Here is a 24703-nt window from a genome sequence, read left to right on the forward strand (position 1 = left end):
AATCAAAATAACTTCATTAACAGCCAAACAGGCTTTATAAAAAGTCAAACTGTTTTACATATAAAAAGGAAAAAAAATCAAGTGTGAACAATTGTTAACAAAGAGAGTACCTATTTGCGTGCACTCATCATTTTGCTCATCACTCACATGCGATTTGATATTTAAAGAGAACATGAAAAAATACCGAAGGAGTTTTAAAATCAGAGTTTGTAATTATCCAGTTAAATTAAAGGGAAAGTACTTTTAGCTCAAAGCACTCTCCCACATCTTATTATGAAAACATCTACACACTTAAAAAAACATTTTTAGACTTAATTTTTTATAAACACCAATTTTCTTACTTGCCTGGAGACCTGCCAGGTTGTCTCGTTCTCAGCTCAACTTTGTTGTGATGTTAGCTATGAGCAGAGGTACACAGCAGTGCAGCTGACTGCTGTGGAGGCCACACTGCTTGCTTGAGAGCCAATTTGTAGCCAACTATTGTAGTAATGCATGTTATTAATCCAGGGTGGAGCATATGAAGTTGACAGTACGGTTCCTTGGGTTGAACAGCTCCAGATCACAGGCAAATTCAAAGTCCTGGGCCTTAAAATCGAGCAGCGTAGTGGCCTACCTAGGCCCCAAGAGGGTGACAGGAAGTGCGTCAGTAACCAGGACAAAGCAGCCCGCTTGACCGTCAACCCATTCACTAACTTAAACATTCACTCCATCTACTGCTGAAGCATAGTGTACACCATCTACAAAATGCACTGCAGTGAATCGCTAAATCTCCTTCAACAATACCTCTCAAACTCGCAACCTCTATCACCTAAAAGGACAAGGGCAGCAGGCACATGGGAATGCCACCACCTGCAAGTTCCCTTTCAAGTCAGGCAAAATTTTGACTTGGAACCATGTCACTGTTCCTCGACTGTCCTGGAACTCCCTCCCTAACAGCACTGTGGGTGTACCTAAACCACATGGACTAGTGGTTCAAGAAGGCAGCTCACCACTACCTTCTCAAGGACAATTAGGTGGGCAATAAATCTGACCCAGCCAGTGATACCCACATCCTGGAAAGAATAAAAAACATTGGATAAGAACAAAAAAGAGGCAATCCTTATTCATGGCCGATGCAAGTATCAAGGCCTTTATCTGCACATGCAAAGAACATTTCCAAGTTTGCAGATGACAAAACGAGGTGGCGGTGAGTGTTGTGAGGTTGGTGCAAGGAGGCTTCAAGGGATTTGGACAGGGTTACTGTGTGGGTAAGAACGTGGCAGATAGAATATAATGTGGATAAGTGTGAGGTTGTCCACTTTGGCAGGAGGAACAGAGATGCAGAGCATTTCTTAAATGGTGAGAGATTGGGAAGTGCTAATGTCCAAAGGGACCTGGGAGTCCTTGCTTCCACGTCACTGAAAGCATAACATGCAGGTGCGGCAAGCAATTAGGAAGGCAAATGGTATGTTGGCCTTTTAGTGCAAGATGATTTGTACACAGGGGTAAAGATATCTTGCTTCAATTGTATAGAACTCTTTTTTTTAATGAAATTAATTTATGGGATGTTGGCATCATTGGCTGGACCAGCATTTATTGCCCAACCCTAGCTGTCTTTGAGAAGGTGGTGGTGAGCTGCCTTCTTGAACCGCTGCAGTCCATGTGGTGTAGGTACACCCACAGTGCTGTTAGGGAGGGAATTCCAGGATTTTGACCCAGCAACTGTGAAGGAACGGCAATATATTTCTAAGTAAGGATGATGAGTTACTTGGAGGGGAACTTCCAGGTGGTGGTGTTCCCAAATATCTGCTGTCCTTGTCCTTCTAGATGGTAGTGGTCATGGGTTTGGAAGGTGCTGTCCAAGGACCCTTGGTGAAGTCCTGCAGTGCGTCTTGTAGATGGTACACACTGCTGTCACTGTGCATCGGTGGTGGAGGGAGTGAATGTTTGTGGATGTCGTACCAATCAAACAGGCTGCTTCGTCCAGGATGGTGTCAAGCTTCTTGAGTGTTGTGGGAGTTGCACTCTTCCAGGCAGGTGGGAAGTATTCCATCACACTCCTGACTTGTGCCTTGTAGATGGTGGACAGGCTGTGGGGAGTCAGGAGGTGAGTTACTCATCGCACAATTCCTAGCCTCTAGCCTGCTCTTGTAGCCACAGTATTTATATGGCTAGTCTAGTTCACTTTCTGGTCAACAGTAACCCCCAGGATGTTGATAGTGGGGTTTCAGTGATGGTCATGCCGTTGAATGTCATGGGGTGATGGTTAGACTCTCTCTTGTTGGAGATGGTTATTGCCTGGCACTTGCGTGGTGCAAACGTACCTGAAGAATTATGTACAGTTTTGGTCCCCTTACCCAAGGAGGGAGACACTTGCTATAGAGGGGGTGCAGCAGAGGTTCACCTGACTACTTCTTTGGATGGCAGGACTGTCATATGAGAAGAGATTGAGGAAATTGGGCCCATAGTCTCTAATGTTTAGAAGAATGAGCACTGATCTCATTGAAACTTAAAGTTCTAAGGGATTGGACAAGGTAGATATAGAAAGGATGTTTCCTCTGGCTGGGAGCCTAGAACCAGCGGACACAATCTCAGAATAAAGGGCACGCTATTTAGGACTGAGATGAGGAAGAATTTCTTCACGGAGACGATGGTGAATCTTTGGAGTTCTCCACCCCAGAGGGCTGTGGAAACTGAGTCACGGAGTATGCTCAAGACAGAGATTGACAGATTTCTAGATACTAATGACATCAATGGGTATGGGGATAACACAGGAAAATGGTGTTGTGGTAGGTCAGCCACGATCTAGTTAAATGGTGCAGAAGCCTTGAGGGGCTGATTGGCCTACTGTTGCTCCTTTGTTACTAACACTCAAGGTCCATGCTTCACCACTTATTTACCTCGAAGCGGCCAAAGTCGGCGTGGGCAGCGAGTGGGGAAGCCCGCCGTATGGACGGAATGTGGACCGGAGGGGAGGAAGAGGGCTCTCCCAGATCCCACATGAAAAGTACTCTCACCATCTCTGCAATTGCTGGCCTCAAAATCCCTGATCTCCCACTCCCCAAGCAATCCCCTCTCATCCCTCCTCACAACACCCAATTTTCCCCCCTCCTTGACATTTAGGCACCCCCCACCCACCCAAATTCAATCCAGACTTGCAACCCTGCTGCACAGGTCCACAGTCTCCTGCACCCTCCATCCACTGTCTGATGGAACCCATTCCTCCCTTCTAGTGGGTTGCAGCACCATGCTGGTTCTATGACACTGAGGCCCGAGCGTCAAACAACTGGGATAGCTTCAGCTCATGCTGTTCTCATGCAGGTTATTTACAACGGCCCCCCCACAGATTGCCCAAAAAAGGGTGCTCCTGAACACAGGGTTAAGCTCCAGCTAGTAATATCATGCGCTAGCTGTGCACCAAAGGAGTACCAACTTGGTGGATTTGCTTAAATGTCAGGTCCAAAAAAAAACCATAAGCAAGATTTTGAAAGTGATTCAAACCCCCACCCACTGCTTCATTATTAATAGACAGGATGTGCATTTTGAACAAAAACTACTCTGTATCCCATTCTTAACTGTTTCAGAATACTATACAACAAACATCTGCTTTTTATACCCCATTATCTCTAGACTCGACTATTCTCAGTGTACATCTGGCTGGCCACCCATATTCTGTCCTCCATAAACTTGATTGCCCATGTCTTGACGTGCAGCAAGTCCTGTTCCCCTAACATCCTTGTGCTCGCTGACCACACTGGTTCTGTCAAGCAAAGCCTTAAATTTTAAAATTTGCATCCTCGTTTTCAAAGCTCTCCAAGGCCTCACCCCTCCCTACCTCTGTCATCTCCTCCAACCACACAATCCTCTGAGATACCTGTTTTCCTCTAATTCTGGTCTCTTGAACATCCCTTGCTCCCCCATTAGTGGCCATGCCTTCAGTTGCCTAGGCCCCAAGCTCTAGAATAACCTCCCTACACCTCTCCACCTCTCTAGCTTGCATTCCTCCTTTAAGACTTAAAACCTATGTCTTTGACCAAAATTTTGATCATCTGACATAATATCTCGTTATGTGGCATTACTGATAACCATTTCAAATTTCAATAAAATTCAACTCGAAAGCAATCCTTTTTGATAGAAGCTTAAAACTTACAAACCTCAACCACTCAAACTGCATTCTCACAAATACTGGCACCACCTTGTCTCAGGGTGCATCCTTGTGTGAAAGGTCACCATGGGAATTGTAAACAGGTTTGTGAAAAAGCAGACGAATCAATGTGTATCAATGGTGAAATAAATAAACATACCTCAGTTTGTCCTTCCTGTGCACTGAATTCATGTGTAACACGGATACTCTGAAAAGAAAACAAGCACTAGTAAGTAAGCACTTTCATTTCGTTACTTTCCTGTTCACAGATGAAAACGGCATTTTAATCCCAACTTCAAATTTAGTGGAGGCAGTATATCCAATCAGATTATTTGACGCAAGTGCCTGTAACTTGTTTTTTTAGTGAGTACATTTGTTTCAATAATCTTAAAATTCAATCTTACTTCATATAATCATTTATTAAAAATCACATGTTGCAAAGTTACATCCTTAAAGGAATATACGCTCGTTTATATTATGAAAAAGAAACATGAAAAGTCACCTCATCTTTTTCTAGATATTTTGCTTTCTCTTCAGGACTAAGTGGGGTCGATTCGTCCAAAAACTTTTTCATAACTGAATTTGTTTCTATCAAAAATAGAGTGCAAAGAAATTAATTACATTAATAATGGCATTGCTGTACAAATAAAATGAGAATATTTTGCATGGAAGCATCATCAGCCTCCTGGAAAATCTTTCTTCAGTAGCAGTAGGTTACGAAAGATAAGGAAAGAGTGCATAATTGATTGACAAGAGCAGTCCCGCTTCTTAAGTTTTCTATGTGAGTAAACGTACAACCTCATGCAGGGTGATACTTGTGAGCCATGCAGGTCAGGCCAGGTTCAGCCACTGACCTATCAGAAGTTTGCTAAATCTCAGACGGGACTTACATTTTGGATTAACATTCCCAAACAAGGGAAATAAAGAAATGGTCTCCACTTGATCACAGCAACCTCTGCTTGAAGTGCCCTTCTGTAGCAAGGATTTTGCTCAGTGCCAATAGTTCCTAAAACTGAGTGCTCTGCTGGCACTCATTATCCATTATGAAGTTATTAATGTATATATTATCGGAAAATATTTTTCTTTTAAGATAGAGGTTTAGTATGTGGGTGTGGCTTAATTGGATTAAAGCCAGCTCGCCTGGGTGCTTTGATGTGTACTAGTTTTGAGGTGTAAGAGAGGCAGAGTGCATTTGCATTTTTTGAATAGAGCATTCAAGAAATGGGGTGAAATCTGGCACCTAGCTAGCAGAAACCAAGCAATATGTTTATATTACTAATAAAATTGGTACTATTAAAGGGGTTTTATTATTAGATGAGGTGGAGTTCAAAGAGGCTGGTGATACAATGAGAATTTACATTCAATAAGAAGCGCTGGATATAACCGATAGCAGTTTGTGTGTGTGCAGGGCAGAGACATTGTAAGATCAAAGCAGCTGTAAGCCTCCAACAGGAACCAAAGTGAAAAGAACCTCATTTTGAATTTGTAACATGAAAATGCTTTGCCTGGTGTCTGGTTAAGTCTATGGGTGCTGTTGCCTTTACGGAGATTAATTTGGGAATTCGTTAAAAGTTAAAATTGTAGTAATTTGTAGCCTTGTGTATATATTTAACTTGTGTAAATTAATAAAATGTTTCATTTATTTTAATATAAAACCTCTCGAGAATTGGTGGTCTGATTCCTGAATGTAAAGTTGCATCTCAAACATAGCACTTAAAAACAAAAACAAAAATACCTGAAAAAACTCAGCAGGTCTGGCAGCATCTGCGGAGAGGAACACAGTTAACGTTTCGAGTCCAAATGACCCTTCAACAGAACTAAGGAAAAATAGAAAAGGGGTGAAAGATAAGCTGGTTTAAGGGGGAGGTGGGACACCCCTTTACTCCTCTCCATAGATACTGCCAGATCTGCTGAGTTTTTCTAGGTATTTTTGTTTTTGTTTTGGATTTCCAGCATCCGCAGTTTTGTGTTTTTATCATAGCACTTAAAAACGTAGGTAATGACAATTGTTTAAAATTTCCCTCTGGGATTTTTAAATCACTCAGCTTTACCAATTGCTTGGTCATAACATTCATGCTTGCCCACAATGGACCAGCCATATAAATACTGTGGCTACAAGAGCAGATCAGAGATTGGGAATTCTCTGGGAATAACTCACCTCCTGACTCCCCAAAGTCTGACCACCATCTACAAGGCTGTTATGACACAGCAATTGGTAAATGCTGAGCTGTTCAAATCCCAGAGGGAAACTTAACTAATTTTCAATTCGTATGTTGCGAGATGTAGGTTTTGAATTCAGTAACAAGACCACCGAGTCTTAAGAGGTTTTTATAAAACTAAATTAAACATTTATTAATAAAAAAGATTGTAAGCACATACCTATGTCTACAAGTTGCTACTATAATAATTTCCAAATCCCTGAATTAATTTAACTCCCAGTTACACTTTCATTAAGGCAACAGTAAGACACGTAGATTTTAAAAGACCCAGGCAAAGTAAATGATACCCTTAACAGTCGGATTCAAAATGAGTTCTCTTAACTTCAGTCCCTGGAGGCAGCAATTTGATACATACAGGTTGCAGGCCTTTCACACTTGTTGGATCTTAATCTGCCTCCCTTACAAACAGCCATCTCTCCTTTATACATATTTTCCTATTTGAATGCAAATTCCCATTGTTTCACTATGTTTTTTGAATTTTACCTCTCTACTAAAAAAAAATCTATCATAGTACCAATTCCACTGGTAATCTTTGGGGAAAAATAAATAAACACACTATTTCTTACTACTTCTCCTGGCTAGGTGTACATTATACCCCTCCTTTAAATTCAAACTATAGTTTGTTTAAAAATGCAAACATTCCCCATTACACTTTCCATTCTAAAACTTCCCCATGTTTACCTAACTAACTTTTCAAACCTAACTTCTCCTCTTAAATCAAACCTAGACTAGTTGCCTCTAATTCAATTAAGACACCCCCCCCACACACTATTACTCTATTTTACAATAAATTCCAATAACATTATGGAAATTATTATATCTTCCTGACAGGCACAAATCAGGAGAGTGATGGAATACTCTCCAAATCACTTGGATGAATGCGGCTTTGAGACTCAAGAAGCTCAATACCATCCAAGACAAAACAGCCTGCTTGGTTGGCACCTTAAACATTCACTCCCTTCACCAGCAGAGCACAGTGGCAGCAGTGTGTACCATCTACAAGATGCACTGCAGTAACTTGCCAAGACTCCTTTGGCAGCACCTTCCAAACCCATGACCTCCACCACCTAGAAAAGGGCAGCAGTTGCATAGTTATACCACTACCTGCAAGTTCCCCTCCAAATCACATGCTATCTCGGAATGGAACTATATCGCTGTTCCTTCATTGTTGCTGGCTCAAAATCCTGGAACTCCCTCCCTAACAGCACTGCGGGTGTAATGACACCACATGGACTGCAGTGGTTCAAGAAGGCAGCTCATCACCATCTTATAAAGGCTAATTAGGGATGGGCATCAAAATGTTGGTTTTGTCAGCGATGCCCACATCCAGAGAATGATTAAGAAAAAAAAAAAGCTTTAACATTTGATCCTCTGCTTATGGCTGATTTCAGAATCAAATATGAAGAGACTTCTAGTAAGAAATAAAAATCAGCACAGGCAGCTTTTATGCATCAGCAGGTGCGTCCCATCTCTTTGCCGTTAGCAAAAATGATGTGGCATACAATTAGTGTGGGGAAGATAGATACAACATTATTGATTAGATACTGGGTCACAAATTCAGAATTGGGACCAATGCTAGATTTGTGTTATCAGAATTCTAAACATTGGTAAGGGTGCTAACTTGACAAGTATTCTCAAACTTAGTTACTTAAGTCATAAATCAGCTTGGATTCAGATTGCTTGTGTTGTGCTTTGAGAGAAAATGTATTTTATTTGCGATTTTTAAAATAAATTCAGCAAGCTTTTGTTACTGACTATATGAGTGGGAAGCTGCATTAATTAGTGTAGCCTTATCCCGGAGTGTTCTTCAAAAGCACAGTCACTTTTTGTAGAAAAGCAGAAAACATTGGTAGATGCACTTGCTCCCAGCCGGCAAAACCAATCACTTCTGCAGATTTATGGCAGTTGTTGAGATCTCTCAGCACCTGGTCCAATGATTCTAGTACAGCACTTTTCAGCTTCTCATAAATTGGGGAGGAAATGGGGATTGGGACAATGCACCCAATGGAAAGATGCTGAGGTTGTGGATTGATGGAAAGATCTTGAGGTTCAAATACATTATTGCTCGAGAGCGTAGATATTTAAAAAGGCCAGCAGCATTTTCGGTTTGAGGCAGAGAGCACAAGAGTGAAAAGGCAATGATAAATTTGTACTGTACAAGATAATAGTCTGAACACCATTGGGGTACTATATACAGCTCTGGATGCCCAATTATAGAAAGAACATTAAAGCAACGCAGCATAGATTCACTGGGGTCAGAAACTATGGGCGAGGTTTTCTGGGCCCGTCCAACACCAGGATCGTCTGGTCCTGCCGAAAGTCAATGGGCTTTTGGCCGGTCTGCTGCAACCTCCGCAGCAGGAAGGGTGGAAAATCCCGGCCTACATCTCGGAGGTCAGGTTTGACATCCTGGGACTTTTTTTCCACCCTGGAGCACAGAAAGCCAAGAGGAAATTTAATAACAGGTTTTAAAACTACAAGGAGTTTTAATAGGGTACATAAGGGGAAAAAAAAATGCATTTTTCCAGCTGGGAGTCAGTGACAGGGGGGTATCAATTGAAAATCTTTACTAGCAGAGTGAGAAAAAAGGTTAGGAGACAGTTGAAGCCTGTAATGTTTTACCACAGGGAGCGGTTGAAGCAGAGACTGTGTAGCATTTTAAACGATAGGCGGAACAGCATTATTGGCAAATGATGATACAGGGCTGAGAGACGAAAGGAGGGAGCAGGATTAGTTTTAGACTGCTGTAGCCAAGAGCTGACACGACCATGATGGACTGAATGGCCTCCAGTCACGCTGTGAGTTTCTGTGGTTGATTTTTTTTTTAAAGTTTTCTGTCTCCACCCTACATTGCTGCAACTGAACATGGAATAAGGTCTGCTGGGACGTTCTCAGAATGTGGTCATTATTCATTCAGCCCTATCAAACAGGATTTATTCTTGGCACAGTTACGACTTGCTGCACCTTGGATGATTCAGTTCTATTGCACTGTCAGAGTTAACTCCACCCAACTGGTTCCCACAATGTTATCAGCTTTGCTACGTGGAATGACTTACAAACTGGCCTTCATCCAAACTGTCCCAGGCACATCAAGCTTATTTGCGGGTATCTCTCTCCTGGGAACAAAGAGTCCAATAAAAAAAACTTAAGAAATGGTTTATGTTTCTTTTTCCCGGCAGAAGATACTGACTTCTTGCTGGGAAACAGAGTGCCAGGCACTAATTATCTGCCAGTACCTTAGGGAAGTAGCCAATTCCTACACGTGTGTCTAAAACTAGAGCGGAACTTGATTTGGTCCATGCGCACGTTCACCCAGCAGAGCTACTGGACGGTGAACAGGAACTCAACTTGCTTCTCCCTGCCTTGTACAGGGTGCACCGAAACAAACTGTTCTGCCTTGCACATGGCCTGATCTGAGATCAACTAAATATCACAGAACTGGGATTGAATCTCTTCAACTTCCCAGCATATTTAGATCCCATCAAATCGCTAAATTACTCATTCACAGCTGTTTTATACAACCGGGGTTAATCTCTTCCATGTTGTTCACAGCAGGTCAAAGGTTATCCTGCTTCAAGGAGGTGGAAAGGGGATTCATGAAAATCAATTTGGAAAAGAAGGTTGAGGTGTTAAGAGAGCGAAGCATTTGACTGCTTACCATAGATAACATTTTCCTTGCCAACTACAGGTTAATAAAAGAATAACGGGTTACCTTCAAAACAGAAGCAACTCCTATTACAGAACAAATTGTCCCAAAGTGACACATGTAGGTATAATCAGATGCATGGATATGAAGCCAATGACAGAGATGTTAGGAGAGGTGACCAAAGGCTTTGTCAGAGAGGTGGGGGTTAAGCAGGATATTAAGGGATCAGAGCGGTGGTGGAAAAATGACAGGGTTTAAGTACAGAATTCTAGAGAGTTTGGGCCAAGCTGGCTAAGGGGGTTGCTGCCAAAGCAGGAGGAAGTCAAAAGAGGCCAGAGGGGGAATTGGTTCTAGGGCTGCAAAAGCTTACAGAATTAGACAAAGCAGTGAAAACATGGAGACTTAAAGACAAGGATAGGAATCAGCACATCAGTATCATTTGGGAAGTGGGACTAAAGGCGGTTAGAAGCAAGTTGGAGGACAGGACTGGAATAATTTGGTTCCTTTTGTTCATTGCCCATAAACTTGAGGCTGAAGAATTTGAAATAATCTGTAACTGGGATTCTCAAAAACAAACGGGAGGGCATATTTAGGGTTTACCCTCAAAACAAATAAATGACTTCTCGAAACTTTCCCTCCAAGGAGCTTCCTGGTGCATGCCCAGATATTTCTGTGTCATGGTATGTTTTCTTCAGTATACACTGCAGCTCTTTTCTTGAGAGAAGTTGGATATTTCCTGGTACAAATGCATTAACCAGGCTGGCTTTACTAGACTGTGGAATGGTCAAGGTTGGACAAGAGATAGAAAGGTTGGAGTAGATGACCCATCCATTTAAAAAAAATGCAATTACAGCAGGCTCAAATAAATGACAACAAATATATCACACTGGGTGTGAAAACCACAAATATAATGTTCATCATCTTCAGCATTCACAACCCCTTTCTAAATCACCACTGCTGTTAAGAGTGTTTTTGTGTAATGCAGAAGTTATGGAATGTTGCAGTTTAGTCTATGAAAAAAATCATGTCCCACTGCACGCTCAGTGTTAAGTCTTTGACTTTGCATGTCATTGGTGTATATGTTAGGCTGCTAACTTTTTGTTTTTGAAGCTGATGGGCAGCTTTTCCAAGTTGGCATGTATATCGTCACAGGAAACGTCACTGAATATGCAAGTCTATTTTCTTCCTGTAATTTGACAATTTTGTTCTGAACCCATTTCCAGTTGCACATCCCCAGCTTAATGGGAAAACCAACATGGAAGCTAAAAGAATTCTCTTTAAAATCTGGATAGATTTTATTGGTTCACTTGCATTTTATATTGATACTTTGGTTCACTGATCATACGTGTCCTTAGTTCTTTACTGATCGTCTCTTTAGCAGATGGGCGTTTGACTGACATGGACCCGATCTGTCCAGTTCTATTTATAGCTGACACCAAAAATCTGTGTGTAAAGGTGCAATGGCACAATGTGCATCAACAAGTGCAAGAGCGAGATGCCTGACACACTAGGCTTACATTGCTCTCAAAACTTCCCAACATAATTTTGATTTCAATAAACAAATACTCACCAAATTCCAGTTTATCTCGATTGTTAGCTAGTGCATGTATAAGACCAATGGTTCCACAGGCATTACTGATGGTTTGTTTCATGAAATAAACTTGTGGATCGACTTTCTGCCCTTCAGCTTTTATTTTTGCTTCCTCCTCTTGCTTGAAGGCTTCATACTGAAGGAAAAAAGACATCACAATAACTGCTTGCTTCCAGATAAGCTCTTCCATTTGCAAATTCAGTGAAAATATTGTGCATTTCTGTTCACCTCTTGCCTTTACCAACGGAAAACAAGGTTGTAACATATTTTTCTTGGGTCATATTAAGCACTGAAAGGTCCCCTTTATTCCAAATGGGGTTTGGAACCCGTGAGTGGGTTTTGGATCCATTATCATAACGCTCAGATTTTCGGAACCAAGACTGATTTGCAGCCTCTAGTAACCAACTCGTTTAAGAAGGTTCCAGCAAAAGATAGAGAGAGAGAGAGAGAGACTGATTCTCACTTGGGTGGATGCTCAATGAATGGAGTTCAAGGCTGGCATTAGATGAGGCCCTGTACTGACATAAAAACATCAGATTCTATAAAAGTTTCACAAAGTGTTTTTTTAAAAAAAGCAAATACCTGTATTTATATAGCGCCCTTTGCTACCCAAGAATATCCCAAAGTGCTTTACAGCCAATGGTGTACTTGTTGAAGCATAATCACTGCTGGAATGTAGGAAACACATAAATGGTAATGTGATAATGACCAGATAATCTGTTTTTGTGACGTTGATTGAGGGATAAATATTGACCAGGACTCCGGGGCTAATTCCCCGGCTCTTCTTGAAAATAGTGCCATGGGATCCCTGATGTCCACCTGAGAGGACAGAGGGATCCTCTGTTTAACGTCTCATCTGAAGGAAGAATGATGGTGTTGAGTTAGGAATTAAAAAAAAAAATCGAATTGAAAATTGCTCCTCTCCCTCCACATTTAACTATTTTCAACTTAACTCCCTCTTTCAGGCACAGTTAATTCCACACAACTTGTTCCCACAATGTTACAAGGAGTCAATACGCAGGGGATCAAACTCCTTGTATTGTCTTAAGCACAAACACTTGGCTGAATTAAAAAGGGACATCTTTGTCTAGTTCACGTTCAGAGATGTATACTAATTAGAGCCAGAGGAATATTTACACTCCACCTTCTGGTCTGTTTACATTTACTGGCATTAACACTTGTAAGATTAAAAGCACAGTAATTTTCAGCTCTTTTTGCTCTACACTCCTTTTCTCCTGTAGGTACCCTCAAGACATGTGCGTTAACTAAGTGGGTTCTATCAGATCTAATTCCAAATTACCAAGTCTAGTCTACTGATGCAAGGATCCAGGATCCTCATTTTGGGCTCCTGTATCCAATCATCTCTGTGAGCAAGACTATCTGATTCACTACATGGTGTCGAGGGGTTTCCAGTATCTTCTGCTACTGCACACGTTCCACTTGCAGGTCCTTTAACCAGTTTTTAAGGGTTGATTTAACAATTTGCGTCAGTTTTCCCCTGCGCAAGTAAGTAACTTAAATACACTGCATCTAATTTCAAAATGAGCCTAGTAATTTCTCTTTGGGGCTGAAAGTGGGGAAGGGGTACCCCACAAGTCAATGTGGTAGATGCTGTAGTACCACTAAAAACACCAGTGTCATTCAACTAACTCATTATCATGCAGAATCCACCTAACTCCAGTGTCAACTAGAATTTGACCTGACCAGGCTATGCCATTAACTAGAACCCAACCCCAACCAGATCCTACTATCACAAGTAATATCTGATCCAAACTCCCCCCACCCAAGACAGGTGGAACCCCAAACTGCCCAGACTCCACTTCCAGAAAGGAGGAGGAGCGTGAGCGAGTTATGCTTGGCTTCAGGACAAGCTCCATACCAGTGGAACAGCTGATTTTGTGACCAACTCCCAGAGCTGCGCACCAAAGGAGAATCCCAGTTAAACTCAGCCAGTGATGTGTAGATTGTTGATGCTGATCTCACTTGTGGATCAAGGAGATTGGGATTAATTGGATCAGTTTACCAAAGAGCCAGCATGGACACAGTGGGCCGAATGGCCTCCTTTTGTGCTGCATCATTCCAGGATTCTATGAGAGAGTTTTCAGGCATTGACTGAAAGGTTGGGCAGGAGTTGGAAAGAAGCGGTCATTTGTTTGAACCGCAGTTTACTAAGTATATGTGCAAAGGTCATAGCAGGTGGCTATGAGTCATTTCAATCAGAAACCCACCTGCAGTTTTTACAGCACATAATGAACAGACTTGCATCCCAATCATTGCTTTGCGTCTCACCACACAAGACAAACAATTCTTTGTTTAACCTCATCCAGCAACAGTCTTCAGTCACGTTTTCTATTTGGCGAAGGTTTAATTATCTACTTCACTCGAAATTAAAAAGAGAGGCAAGTCAAGACACTCTTTCCACAGAATCAGGTGGCCAAAGATGCTGGCAGTTCAGATCTTAGAAGAATATCCTGATGCAAGCTGCTGAGATATACCACATAAAAGTCACAGTGGACATAATCTGTCGCTTGCTGCCTTTGTAAGTAGGGACATTATAATGGTTTGAGCATACGTGCTCAGATAGAGCCTCTGTTAGTGCAGGACACACGAAGAGACTGAATGAGGATGATTCATTGAAGAATGTCATGTTCATTTTCCAATACTAAACACAACAACCTATATTTATATAGCACTCTTAATGTAACAAAACATCCTAAAGCGCTACACAGGGGTATTATAAAACAAAGTGTGACATCAAGCCACATAAGCAGATATTAGGGCAGATGACTAAAACCTTGGTGAACGATGTAGGGTTTAAAGAGTGTCTTCCAGCAGGATGCATGCTAGAGAGGTGGCAAGGTATAGGGAGGGAATTCCAGAGCTTGGGGCCTAGGTAACCAAAGGCATTGCCAACGATGGCGAAGCGATTAAAATCGGGAATTCACAAGAGGCCAGTATTAGAGGAACACAGATACCTCGGAAGGTTGCAGTGTTGTAGAAGATCAAGGATAGTGAGGGGCAAGGCTATGGAAGGATTTCAAAGTAAGAATGAGAATTTTAAAATCAAGACATTGCTTGACCAGGAGCCCAAATAGGTCAGAAAGCACATGGGTGAGAACAGAGCAAGACTTGCTGTGAGTTAAGGTATGGGGCGGCATTTTACACTGGCAGGACTTCACAGTCCCTCTGAAGTCAATGGATTTTTAAACGGCTCGCCACATTTTACAGTCTCATCCTTGCCACGACGATGCCGTAAAATCCCACCCATGGACAGCAGAGTTTTGGATGACCTCATGTTTATGGAAGGTAGATTGTGGGAAACATCTAGAAAGCCTAGGATTATCATCAAATAACTCTTAACTGTCTGCGTCCAACACCATATTTTTTCTGATGAAGAGTCATACAGACTCGAAATGTTAACTGTGTTCCTCTCCGCAGATGCTGTCAGACCTGTTGAGTTTTTCCAGCTATTGTTGTTTTTGTACCATATTTTTGAACATGGCATTGTGTTACATGACTTTCAAATCAACTTTGAAAGATGCGACTACTCTTAACGTCGACACCTTTGCATAAGATATAAAAATGCCTATTCATCCAATTCTCAGTTCCGCAATAGCCCTGGTGACTGGAAGCATATTATCTACAGGTCCAATTCCACTTTCCTTTAAAACTACCAGCTCCCCCCTTATTCTTAAGTACTGGGAAGACTTGGAGTGCCTATGTTGGTCTACAAGGGATTCTCATCTACATGCTGCCCCTCGGCGATATCACCCGTAAAGACAGCGTCACATTCGATGTGGACACCCAGCTCCACCTCAACTCCGCTTCTCTTGACCCCCTCCACAGTCTCTAAATGATCAGACTGTCTGACTGTACTGGATCAGCAGAAATTTTCTCAGTTTAATATTGGGAAAACTGAAGCCATTGCCTCAGCCCTCATCACAAATTCCATTCCGTTCTGACACCTGTCTGAGGCTGGATCGACTCTTTGCAACCTTTGAGCTTTCAACCCCAAATATCTACCCCATCTCCAAGGCTGTTTATTTCCACCTTGGTAACTTTGCCCGACTTCACACTGTCTCAGCTCATCTTTCCGCATATTGGTGCCAGGTGTGGTCTAATCCTACCACAGTGCGCTGCTGCAGTAATGACATCGATCCTCGCAAGACCGAGCTCCAGCTGGGCACTGCAGAAAAATAACTGGGACATCCATAAATTAATTCTACAACCACATACCCCTCCCAGTCACTTAAGAATACTTACCAAACAGACAGCCCCCATCAATCTAGCAGCGCTCCAGAAAAATCATCGACATGCAAATGTCTTAAGAAATTGTAGCATTGACAAAAGTCCATTTTTGGACAGGGGCAGTGTTTTTATTTTGCTTGTTCAATTGGTAGTAACCTTGCTGCCATGGAGCTCAATCACTCAGCTATAAGATCCCAATCAGCCACGTGCCTTGTACCTCATCAGCAGCACCAGTGGCTTCTGATGACTGAACAAACCCCAAAACATTTTAGAACTTGCAATTACAGAAGTCCCAATAACGCTTCTCAGATCACGTCGAGTAATTCTGTTCATTTATTACCTACGGGTATCATACCCCACATCCGGCGTCCCAAACTCTGGAAGGACCCGAAAACTAGCTACGTCTGAAGCTGGCGCCTTCGGTAGCAATCCGAATAAAGCCCTTTAATTCTTTATTCTTCATTCTTTGTTTTAAGTATCACAAGTACACGCTAGGCCTAGGACCCAAAATCCGTTAAATCCCCAAATCCAGCACACGTCCGGTCCTGAGCTTCCTGGATGCAGGGTTTAAGTAGCCGTATAACGTTTACCTCGACTCAAAGGTGAGCTATGCTCCTTCCCTTCATCAAGGCGTACCCCAAGTATCACAGGACATGTGAATGCGTCAGAAGTCCAAGCCATTTCAATTAATAAGAAATTCTACTTTTTAATCATATGTCAATTCTTCTGGCTGAGTAACGGATGGCAGGAGGGGATTGTACTCGAGTGGGTATAACATGCTGTGCAAAAAAGTCACAGCAGCTAATTATGAATCATTCGAGAAATTTGGCTGGGTTTCTTACGTCACATGACAAACGTACTCCTGTCCAGAATAGGTAATCCAAGTTGGTTTCTGTAAATTGCCAGTTGAACGGGTTTGGTACTGTCTTCCTGAGCGTGTTTAAACAACATGCCACGTGGCCTAGAACCAATGCAATGTCAAAGTACATCAGGAATTTACGCATGGCTGTGAAAACACTGCATTGTCTCAGTACTCTTTCAGCAACAGCTAATCAAGTAATAGATCCTATGCAGAACAATATTCAAGTTATTTGGTAGTTTCCTATCAGACGCATGTAGGAACTTAGGAACAGGGAGTCGAATGGCCTACTCTTGAGCCTCTTCCACCATTTAACTGGATCATGGTTGATCTTCTACCTCAATGTCATCTTCCCACACCATCTCAGCATCCCCTAATGTCTTGAATCCCCTAATCTAGAAATCTAGCAACCTCTGCTTTGAGCATACTCAACGACTGAGCCTCCACAGCTCTCTGGGCTAGAGAATTCCAAAGATTCACCCCCCTCTGACTGAAGAAATTCCTCCTCATCTGTCTTACATGGCCTAACTAGACCGTGTTCCCTGTTTCTAGATCCTCCCCCACCAACCAGGGGAAACATCCTTCCTGCATCTACCCTGTCGAGCCCTTTGAGAATTTTGTACACTTCAGTGAGATCACCTCTCATTCTTCTAAACTCAAGAGAATACAGGCCCACTTTCCTTAATCTCTCCTCATAGGACATTCACACCATCCCAGGGATTGGTCTGGTGAACCCTCATTGCACTCCTTCTATGGCCAGTATATCCTTCCTCAGATAAAGAGACCAAATCCAAAAGTGTGTATTCACACACAATCTGTAATGCTCAATAATAAAAGGATGTGCAAACCCAGTATGTGATAGCAGTTAACAAGGATTGCCAGGCTGTTTATTGTCTCATTTTAGTTTGCTGCAGCTGCAGTTTTAGAATTATAAATGTAAAGTACAAATACGAACAAATTTAAAAATACTGCAGATCCTGCAAGTCTGGAACAAAAACAGAAAACACTAGAAGCATTCAGGCAGTATCTGTCGAGAAAACATGAATCTGCTGATATTTCAGCCACAAAGCCTTTCTCCAACTGGTCTCTAAGTTTTAACTCTAAAAATGCCTCAAATATGACTATTTGGAAATGAGCAAGCTGTTACTAGGGATACTAGTTTGAGAAAGAGTGTTTGCAAATTGACAATTTAATCTTAATTCTACTGTATATACGGTGTTTATATGGCACCTTTATCATAAGAAACATCCCTAGGCACCTTACAGGGACATTATTGGACAAAAATGTGACACTGTGCCACATAAGGAGATACTGGGACATGTGATCAAAACCTGGTCACAGAGTTATTGGTTTTAAGGAGTATCTTAGTGGAGTAGAGAGGGCAATCCAGAGCTCAGGGCCAAGGCAACCGAAGGCATGGGGCCACAAATACTGCAGTGATTAAAATCAAGAAGCATGAATACAGAGGTTATGGGGCTAGAAGAAATTACAGAGATATGGAGGGATGAGGTCCTAGGAGGGTTTGAAAACAAGGATGAGAACTTCAAAATCTTGACTGGGAGCCGACGTAGGTCAGTGAGCACAGGGATGACGGGTGAATAGGATTTGTGCAAGTAGGAACACAGGCAGCAGAGTTTTGGATAACCTCAAGCTTATAGAGGTAGAATGAGGGAGACTTGTCGAGAACATATTAGATTCTTATTGAGCTCATTCAGAACTCTGCCACCTACATCATAACTTGCACCAAATCCGGTTCAGCCCAACAACCCTCAAGAGGAAGGAAAGATTGCTGCATTCCTTCAATCCTGACCTTTGGTACATCCCCAACTTCCATCGGTCCACCATTGGTGGCCATGCCTTTAGCTGCCTGGGCCCTAAACCTTGGAATTCCCGCCCTAAATCTCTCCACATTATCACCTGTCTTCTCCTTTAAGTCAAAAACAGAATTACCTGGAATAACTCAGCAGGTCTGGCAGCATCGGCGGCAAAGAAAAGAGTTGACGTTTCGAGTCCTCGTGACCCTTCGACAGAACGGTTCTGTCGAAGGGTCACGAGGACTCGAAACGTCAACTCTTTTCTTCTCCGCCGATGCTGCCAGACCTGCTGAGTTTTTCCAGGTAATTCTGTTTTTGTTTTGGATTTCCAGCATCCGCAGTTTTTTATTTTTTTTCTCCTTTAAGTCGCTCTTTAAAACCTACCTCTTTGACTAAGCTTTACTTGTTTTAATGGAAGGGGGAGAAGGAGGGTGTGCCTGTGTCAAATTTTGCCTGATAACGCTTTTGTGAAGGATCATAGGATGTTTTACTATATTAAAGGTGCTGAGTTACTACAAGGTTTGTTTTAATGAACTATTTAAAAAAAAACTTCAGTTTGAGCTCCATTGCCTTTTAGTGTTGCATTTTCTGCTAATTGAAAAAAAAGTACTTGCATTTATATTGAACCTTTCACAACCACCAGACGTTCCAAAGTGCTTTAGAGCCAATGGAGTACTTTTGAATTGTGGTCACTGTTGTAACGTAGGAAATGCAGCAGCCAATTTGCACACAGCAAGCTCCCACATATAGTAATGTGATAATAACCAAATAATTTTGTGACCTTATTGAGGGATATCCCAGGCCACTGGGATAACTCTCCAGCTCTTCTTCCAAATAGTGTTGTGGGATCTTTAACACCCACCTGAGAAGGCAGGCGAGCCTCAATTTAAGTTTCATCCAAAAGACAACACTCCAACAGTGCAGCATTCCCTCAATACTGCACTGGAGTGTCTGACTACATTTTTGTGCTCAAGTCCTGGAATGGGACCTGAATCCACAACCTTGTGACTCAGAGGTGAGCGTGCTGCCAACTTAGCCATGGGCTGACACCCAAACTGAAAGTTATTGAAACACTTGGTGGGAAGACCAAAATACTGCACTTGCACACCTCAGTTGCCAAAGAATTCACCGTTAGTCCTCTGGCAGTTTTATTTCAGATTTCACAAGGTCAAGTCTCAGTTCACTGTAACAGCAGGCTTCTCTCTGGAAGCAGCAATGTGTAATAAGCGCGAATAAAAATATTGTGAAGAAACTAAAGTCATATTGTATCTTACAGTAAGATTTCTCTGCACACAATGCCATAAAGGCAACCAAAATCATTAGGAGTCCAGACAGAGTAGATGTAGAGAAACTGTTCCCATTGGCAGACAGGTTGAGAGCCAGAGGGCACTGATTAAAGGTGAATGGCAAAAGGGTCAACGGTGACGTAAGGAAAACGTGTCCATACAGCGAGTCATTAGGATCTGGAATGCACTGCCTGAAAGTGTGGTAAAGGCAGATCGAGTCGTGGCTTTCAAAAGGGAATTGGATAAGTACCTGAAAAGAAAAAAAAATGGCAGGGCAATGGGGAAAGGGCTCTAACCATTCTATTAGCCTGCGCACCTTAAGTGTGGAGCCTCTGAATTAACAATGGCTTTGGAAGTGTTGAGCTGACTAAAGCTGAGGTGAGGTGGTAATCCTGTCCAGAAACACAATCAATAAGCGGGCACGGTAGCATTGTGGTTATGTTACTGGACCAGCAATCCAGAGATTTAGACTAACAATCTGGAGATCGGGGTTCAAATCTCACCACGCTGGCTTCAGAAAATGCCGTCAATTATACATATATGGAATAAAAAGCTAGTATCAGTAATGGTGACCAGTAATTGTCATAAAACCCATCTGGTTTACACGGGAAGGATATTTCCCATCCTTACCTGATCTGGCCTATTATGTGATTCAGACCCACAGCAATGCAGGTGACTCTGAAATGGTCCAGCAAGTCACACAGTTGTGCCAAACTGCTACACAAAAAAATCTTTACAAGAATAAAATCATGGACGCAGTTCATAAAGGCAGTTGACTTCTACCTTCTCTGGTGCAGTTAGGGATGGACACTAAATGCTGGTCTTGACAGTGATGTCAACATCCAGTGAATGAATAAAAAAACACATCTAAGTGAAACAACTTGCATTCATAAAAGCATCCTTAATGCAGAAAAATATCCCAAAGCACCTCACAGAAGCACAAGACTAAACAAAATAGAGACCCTGTAACTCACAAGTCATGCCCACAAATTCCAAACTTTTAATTAAATCAAAAACTTTAATTATTTTTTAGTATACACAATAGTCTGGAATCATCAGCTACCTAAGTTGCACAGAACCACCAAGAAACCTCAGTATTTACAGATCTACATGACCTGAGGTGGGGGTGGGGGTGGGGGTGGGGGTCTTGTTTTGCAGTGGGTAGAGTCACTGCCTCCGAGCCTGAAGCTCTGGGTTCGAGTCCCACTCAGGACCTGATGGTTAGGCCAAGGAAAGTGCGTTCATAACGTGGCCAAACAGATCTAGTATCAACCTGTAAATCCCTCCAACACACGCCAATGACAGGCAGTAAGAGCCGGAGAGATGCTTCTATCATCACTATCGATAGCATCCCCGAGTGAACCGTAACACATTAAATACTCTGAGTTCTGGAGATGACTGTTCATTGGTTTCAGTTTCTTGAGTCCATACTGACAACTAGGCATTCCACCTAGCACCAGCGCATAGTGGAAAGTTGCATCCTTGGAAAGTCAGTGGGGGTAATAATTGTGGACAACACGCCTGTAATTTTCTGATACACACACACTGCCCGAAGGCAAGATGTTACACCAGTACAGGCTCAGGACATTTAGGCTATTGAGCCAAAATCATCAACACGAGTAGTACAAACTTTGTTGTGATTGCTACAATTAGAAGTAAGAAGTCTGATTGACAGAGTGTGGGCATTCAAAATGCTGGAAAGTTGAAAGAGGCTATAAGATTTGGACCAGTTTCATCATCTGACCTAACCAAGGCTCTGAACTTCAAATTGATGATATATAAAATTAAAAGATGCAGATATTGAGAAATCAGGAATACTTGACAGATATCGCTTTAATCTCCTCCACTCCCACAACACTCAGATATCTGGACTCCTCTAATTCTGGCCTCCTGTGCACCCCCGATTTTAATTGCCACCACAATTAAGACACCTTCAGTTGCCTAAACCCTATGCTCTGGAGTGATCTTCTTGCACCTCTCCACCTCTCTTTCCTCCTTTAAGACACTCCTTAAAGTCTACCTCTTTGACCAAGCTTCTGGATATCTGACCTAATATCTCCTTTTGCAGCTCAGTTCATAACTGCATTTGATAATGCTCTTGTGAAAGTGCCTTGGAAATTTTTATCACGTTGAAAGTGCTATATAAATATAAGTTATTGCAGCTGCAAGTCAGGAAAGTGTGGCACAGGCTTTTAAGGAAAAGAAAAAGATGCCAAAATTGCCAAGAAGTTTGTTCACATCACAAGTCTGTAAGTCCTATACTATCAGTCTGGTTGAGGATAGATTGCCCGAAATGGATGGGTTAATAAAATGAGCCTCATTAAACAGGTGCAGACATTTATAAAAACGCACAGAATTTAAACAGTCTGGGTTGATAAAATGAGCCTCATTAAACAGGTGCAGACATTTATAAAAACGCACAGAATTTAAACAGTCTGGGTTGACAGGTTCTAGACCTGTGAAAGTGCCGTCTTTTCATGTGGATCTAAGGGGTGTAGAATCAGACATACTTAAAAGCAGGCATACATCTAGAACAAGGCCCAGGGACATCACAAGATTTAAATGCTCGGCTCCACAAATGAGAGGCCTCCCAAACCTGTCATTTTCCCCACACCCTTAATAAACATCTTTGGAGCAAGCCCAAGGTTCGGAAGACATCCTGCACATGACACAACAGACAAGAGGTTAAAAATTACAGGTTCAGTTCTGGCTTAAACCTACAATTTTAAACTGAAGACAAACCATCGCATCAGCTCCGTGACTAAACATTACATGGCATTGTGTTCAAAGAAACAGGAGTGCAAACACGTTTGCGCAAGGAAATGTTTTGATAGGTTTCAAAAAGGGTGCATTCGTCTCTCATTTATAATTAATGGTACATCATAGCGAAAACATATTTCAAATTTCGTTAAACTTTACTCAAAGACAGTTCAGAACAATAAAGGAGTTTAATTCAGGTCATGTGGTGAATTAATGGCAGTCAATGGCTAGAGAGGTGAGAAGGGCCAGATGTCCAGAAGATGAGGGAACAATTGATTAAAATTACATTCTTTTTAACAAATTATATTTAACTTATTAAAAAATATTCAGGAATTCTTCACTTAACATTGTAGTTGCATTTCTGAAATGTGCAACTTGAAGTGAAACAATATTCAGTGAATTAGATTTTCCCATTATGCCCAATGTAAAAGCTTGACCTGTCAGAAAAAAACGTTACAGCATTATGCCCGGTAAGATGAAGTACTGTAGGGTTCCAAATTCCTATATTCGTAAATAACCAAAACAAAATAAACGTAAAAATACAACAGAAATATGCTAACTCTTTCTATTAACTCTTTCACCCGCTTGCTGACCCTCCTGCCCTACCTCACTGAGTGCTGTATTCAAGTTGCAAGGAGCCTTTTCTAATCTACGCAGAGCAACAAATGGGCTTGCAGGTCGCAAGGAAGGTGAGGACATCATTGGTTTTAAAAGTTGGGAGGTTTTTTTTTGTATAGCTTTGCAGCAAATTGTATAGAATGATAAGAATGTTTGGTGCGGGGTGGGGAGAAGAGAAGGAGGAAGCAAATGAGAGAGCAAGAGGAGCTGCGGGTGGGAGGGAAGCGCAATGGCACTTTATGCCATAACTTTCCAGGAAGTTCAGGATCCATATTTCAACCGTGGCGTTATAAGAAAAGCACTAACTTTACTAAGGGTAGGATTTCCCGGTCGGTGAGAGGGAGGCGGGGCCCGCTCGCCGACGCGGGGTGGAACTCCCAATGTCACCGCGCCCCATCTAACTTTTCAGGTCAGCAGGGCTTAGCCGAATCAGATGTGCACCCGCCGATGTGTCAATGGTCAATTGAGGCCATTGACATAATACTTAATGTAAGGTTGGCGGGCAGGCTGGGAGCCCTGGCGGGCTTCAGAGAAAGCATGGAACCTCATCCATGGGCGGGGTGAGGTTTCATGAGGGCTTTAAAAAATTTAATAAAAGCGTTAACTAAAAGCGATGGACATGTCCCAACTCATGGGACAGTGTCACGTGAGGGGACATGTCAGGGAAATGTTATTTTTTTATTTTTAACATTTTTTAACATGGAGCCAATCTCCCTGAGGCTGCACTTAGCCTCAGGGAGATGAGCGCGCTCTTCCGTGCGCGTGCGCAAAAGAGCACACTCCCGGCTGAGGGAATCTCCCCCCCCACCCTCCCCCATACAGGGATCGCATAGCACTTCCTGGCGGACGGCACGCTAGGCGGGCTTTAATTGGCCCGCCCACGTAAAATGGTCTGGGGCGCTGATTGGAGGTGGGCATTGACGGGCCCCACTTCTGAACTCCCCATCCCGACTGGGGGTGGGGGGAATTCTGCCCTGAGTGACAGGTTTCCAGGGCAGCAATTTTTGGAAGACATTTCAAATTTAGTGTCAATTTAGGGTTGAAATCTTTTGCAACAAGCCTGCACCGCTAGGAACCGAGTCGAGACTCTCTCTCTCTCGAGTCCACACGGCCAGGAGATGGGGGCCCAGTCAGCCTGAGATGGGTTCAAAACCCAGGTCGCAGGGAAGAAGCGGAGAGGGTGCAGAGCAACACGGAGTGATTCCTGTCTTCCACTGGAAAGTGTTTGACAAGTTAATAGAATGACCATCTTGAAGTAAGCATTCCTTTTCTCAGAGAATCTCCAGTTACTGACATTTAGTACAGCTTTTTTTGTTTAAATGTCAGAATTGTGGATAAAAATATTTAAATCTCTGGCTGTAATTTTTTTTAGGGCCTTCAGCTATGAAACACATGTTGCGTAGAAAGTAACACTCTATCTAGCATTTCCCTGTGTGGTCTTAATTCCTTCCTTTCCCTTTCTAACCCCTTCTCTTCCGAACGTGGTGAGGCTTTATAAGGTACATTCTCAAAGGTGATGTTGGTCGTCCAGTACCTCAC

The 24703-nt window shown here is 42.4% G+C and overlaps 1 protein-coding gene across 2 annotated transcripts in view; it reads right to left on the minus strand.

Moving 5' to 3' along the window:
* uchl3 (ubiquitin carboxyl-terminal esterase L3 (ubiquitin thiolesterase)) overlaps positions 1–24703 on the minus strand; it is a 66262-nt gene that overhangs the window by 25037 nt on the left and 16522 nt on the right. For both annotated transcript variants that reach the window (XM_041199988.1, XM_041199989.1), the window contains exons 4-6: positions 11559–11715; positions 4626–4711; positions 4284–4331 (exon numbers count right to left, since the gene is read on the minus strand). In XM_041199988.1, the coding sequence (XP_041055922.1) occupies positions 4284–4331; positions 4626–4711; positions 11559–11715 (291 nt within the window). The remainder of the gene's footprint in view (positions 1–4283; positions 4332–4625; positions 4712–11558; positions 11716–24703) is intronic.

This window comes from Carcharodon carcharias, chromosome 11 (genome assembly GCF_017639515.1).
Source record: "Carcharodon carcharias isolate sCarCar2 chromosome 11, sCarCar2.pri, whole genome shotgun sequence".
Lineage (NCBI taxonomy): Eukaryota > Metazoa > Chordata > Chondrichthyes > Lamniformes > Lamnidae > Carcharodon > Carcharodon carcharias.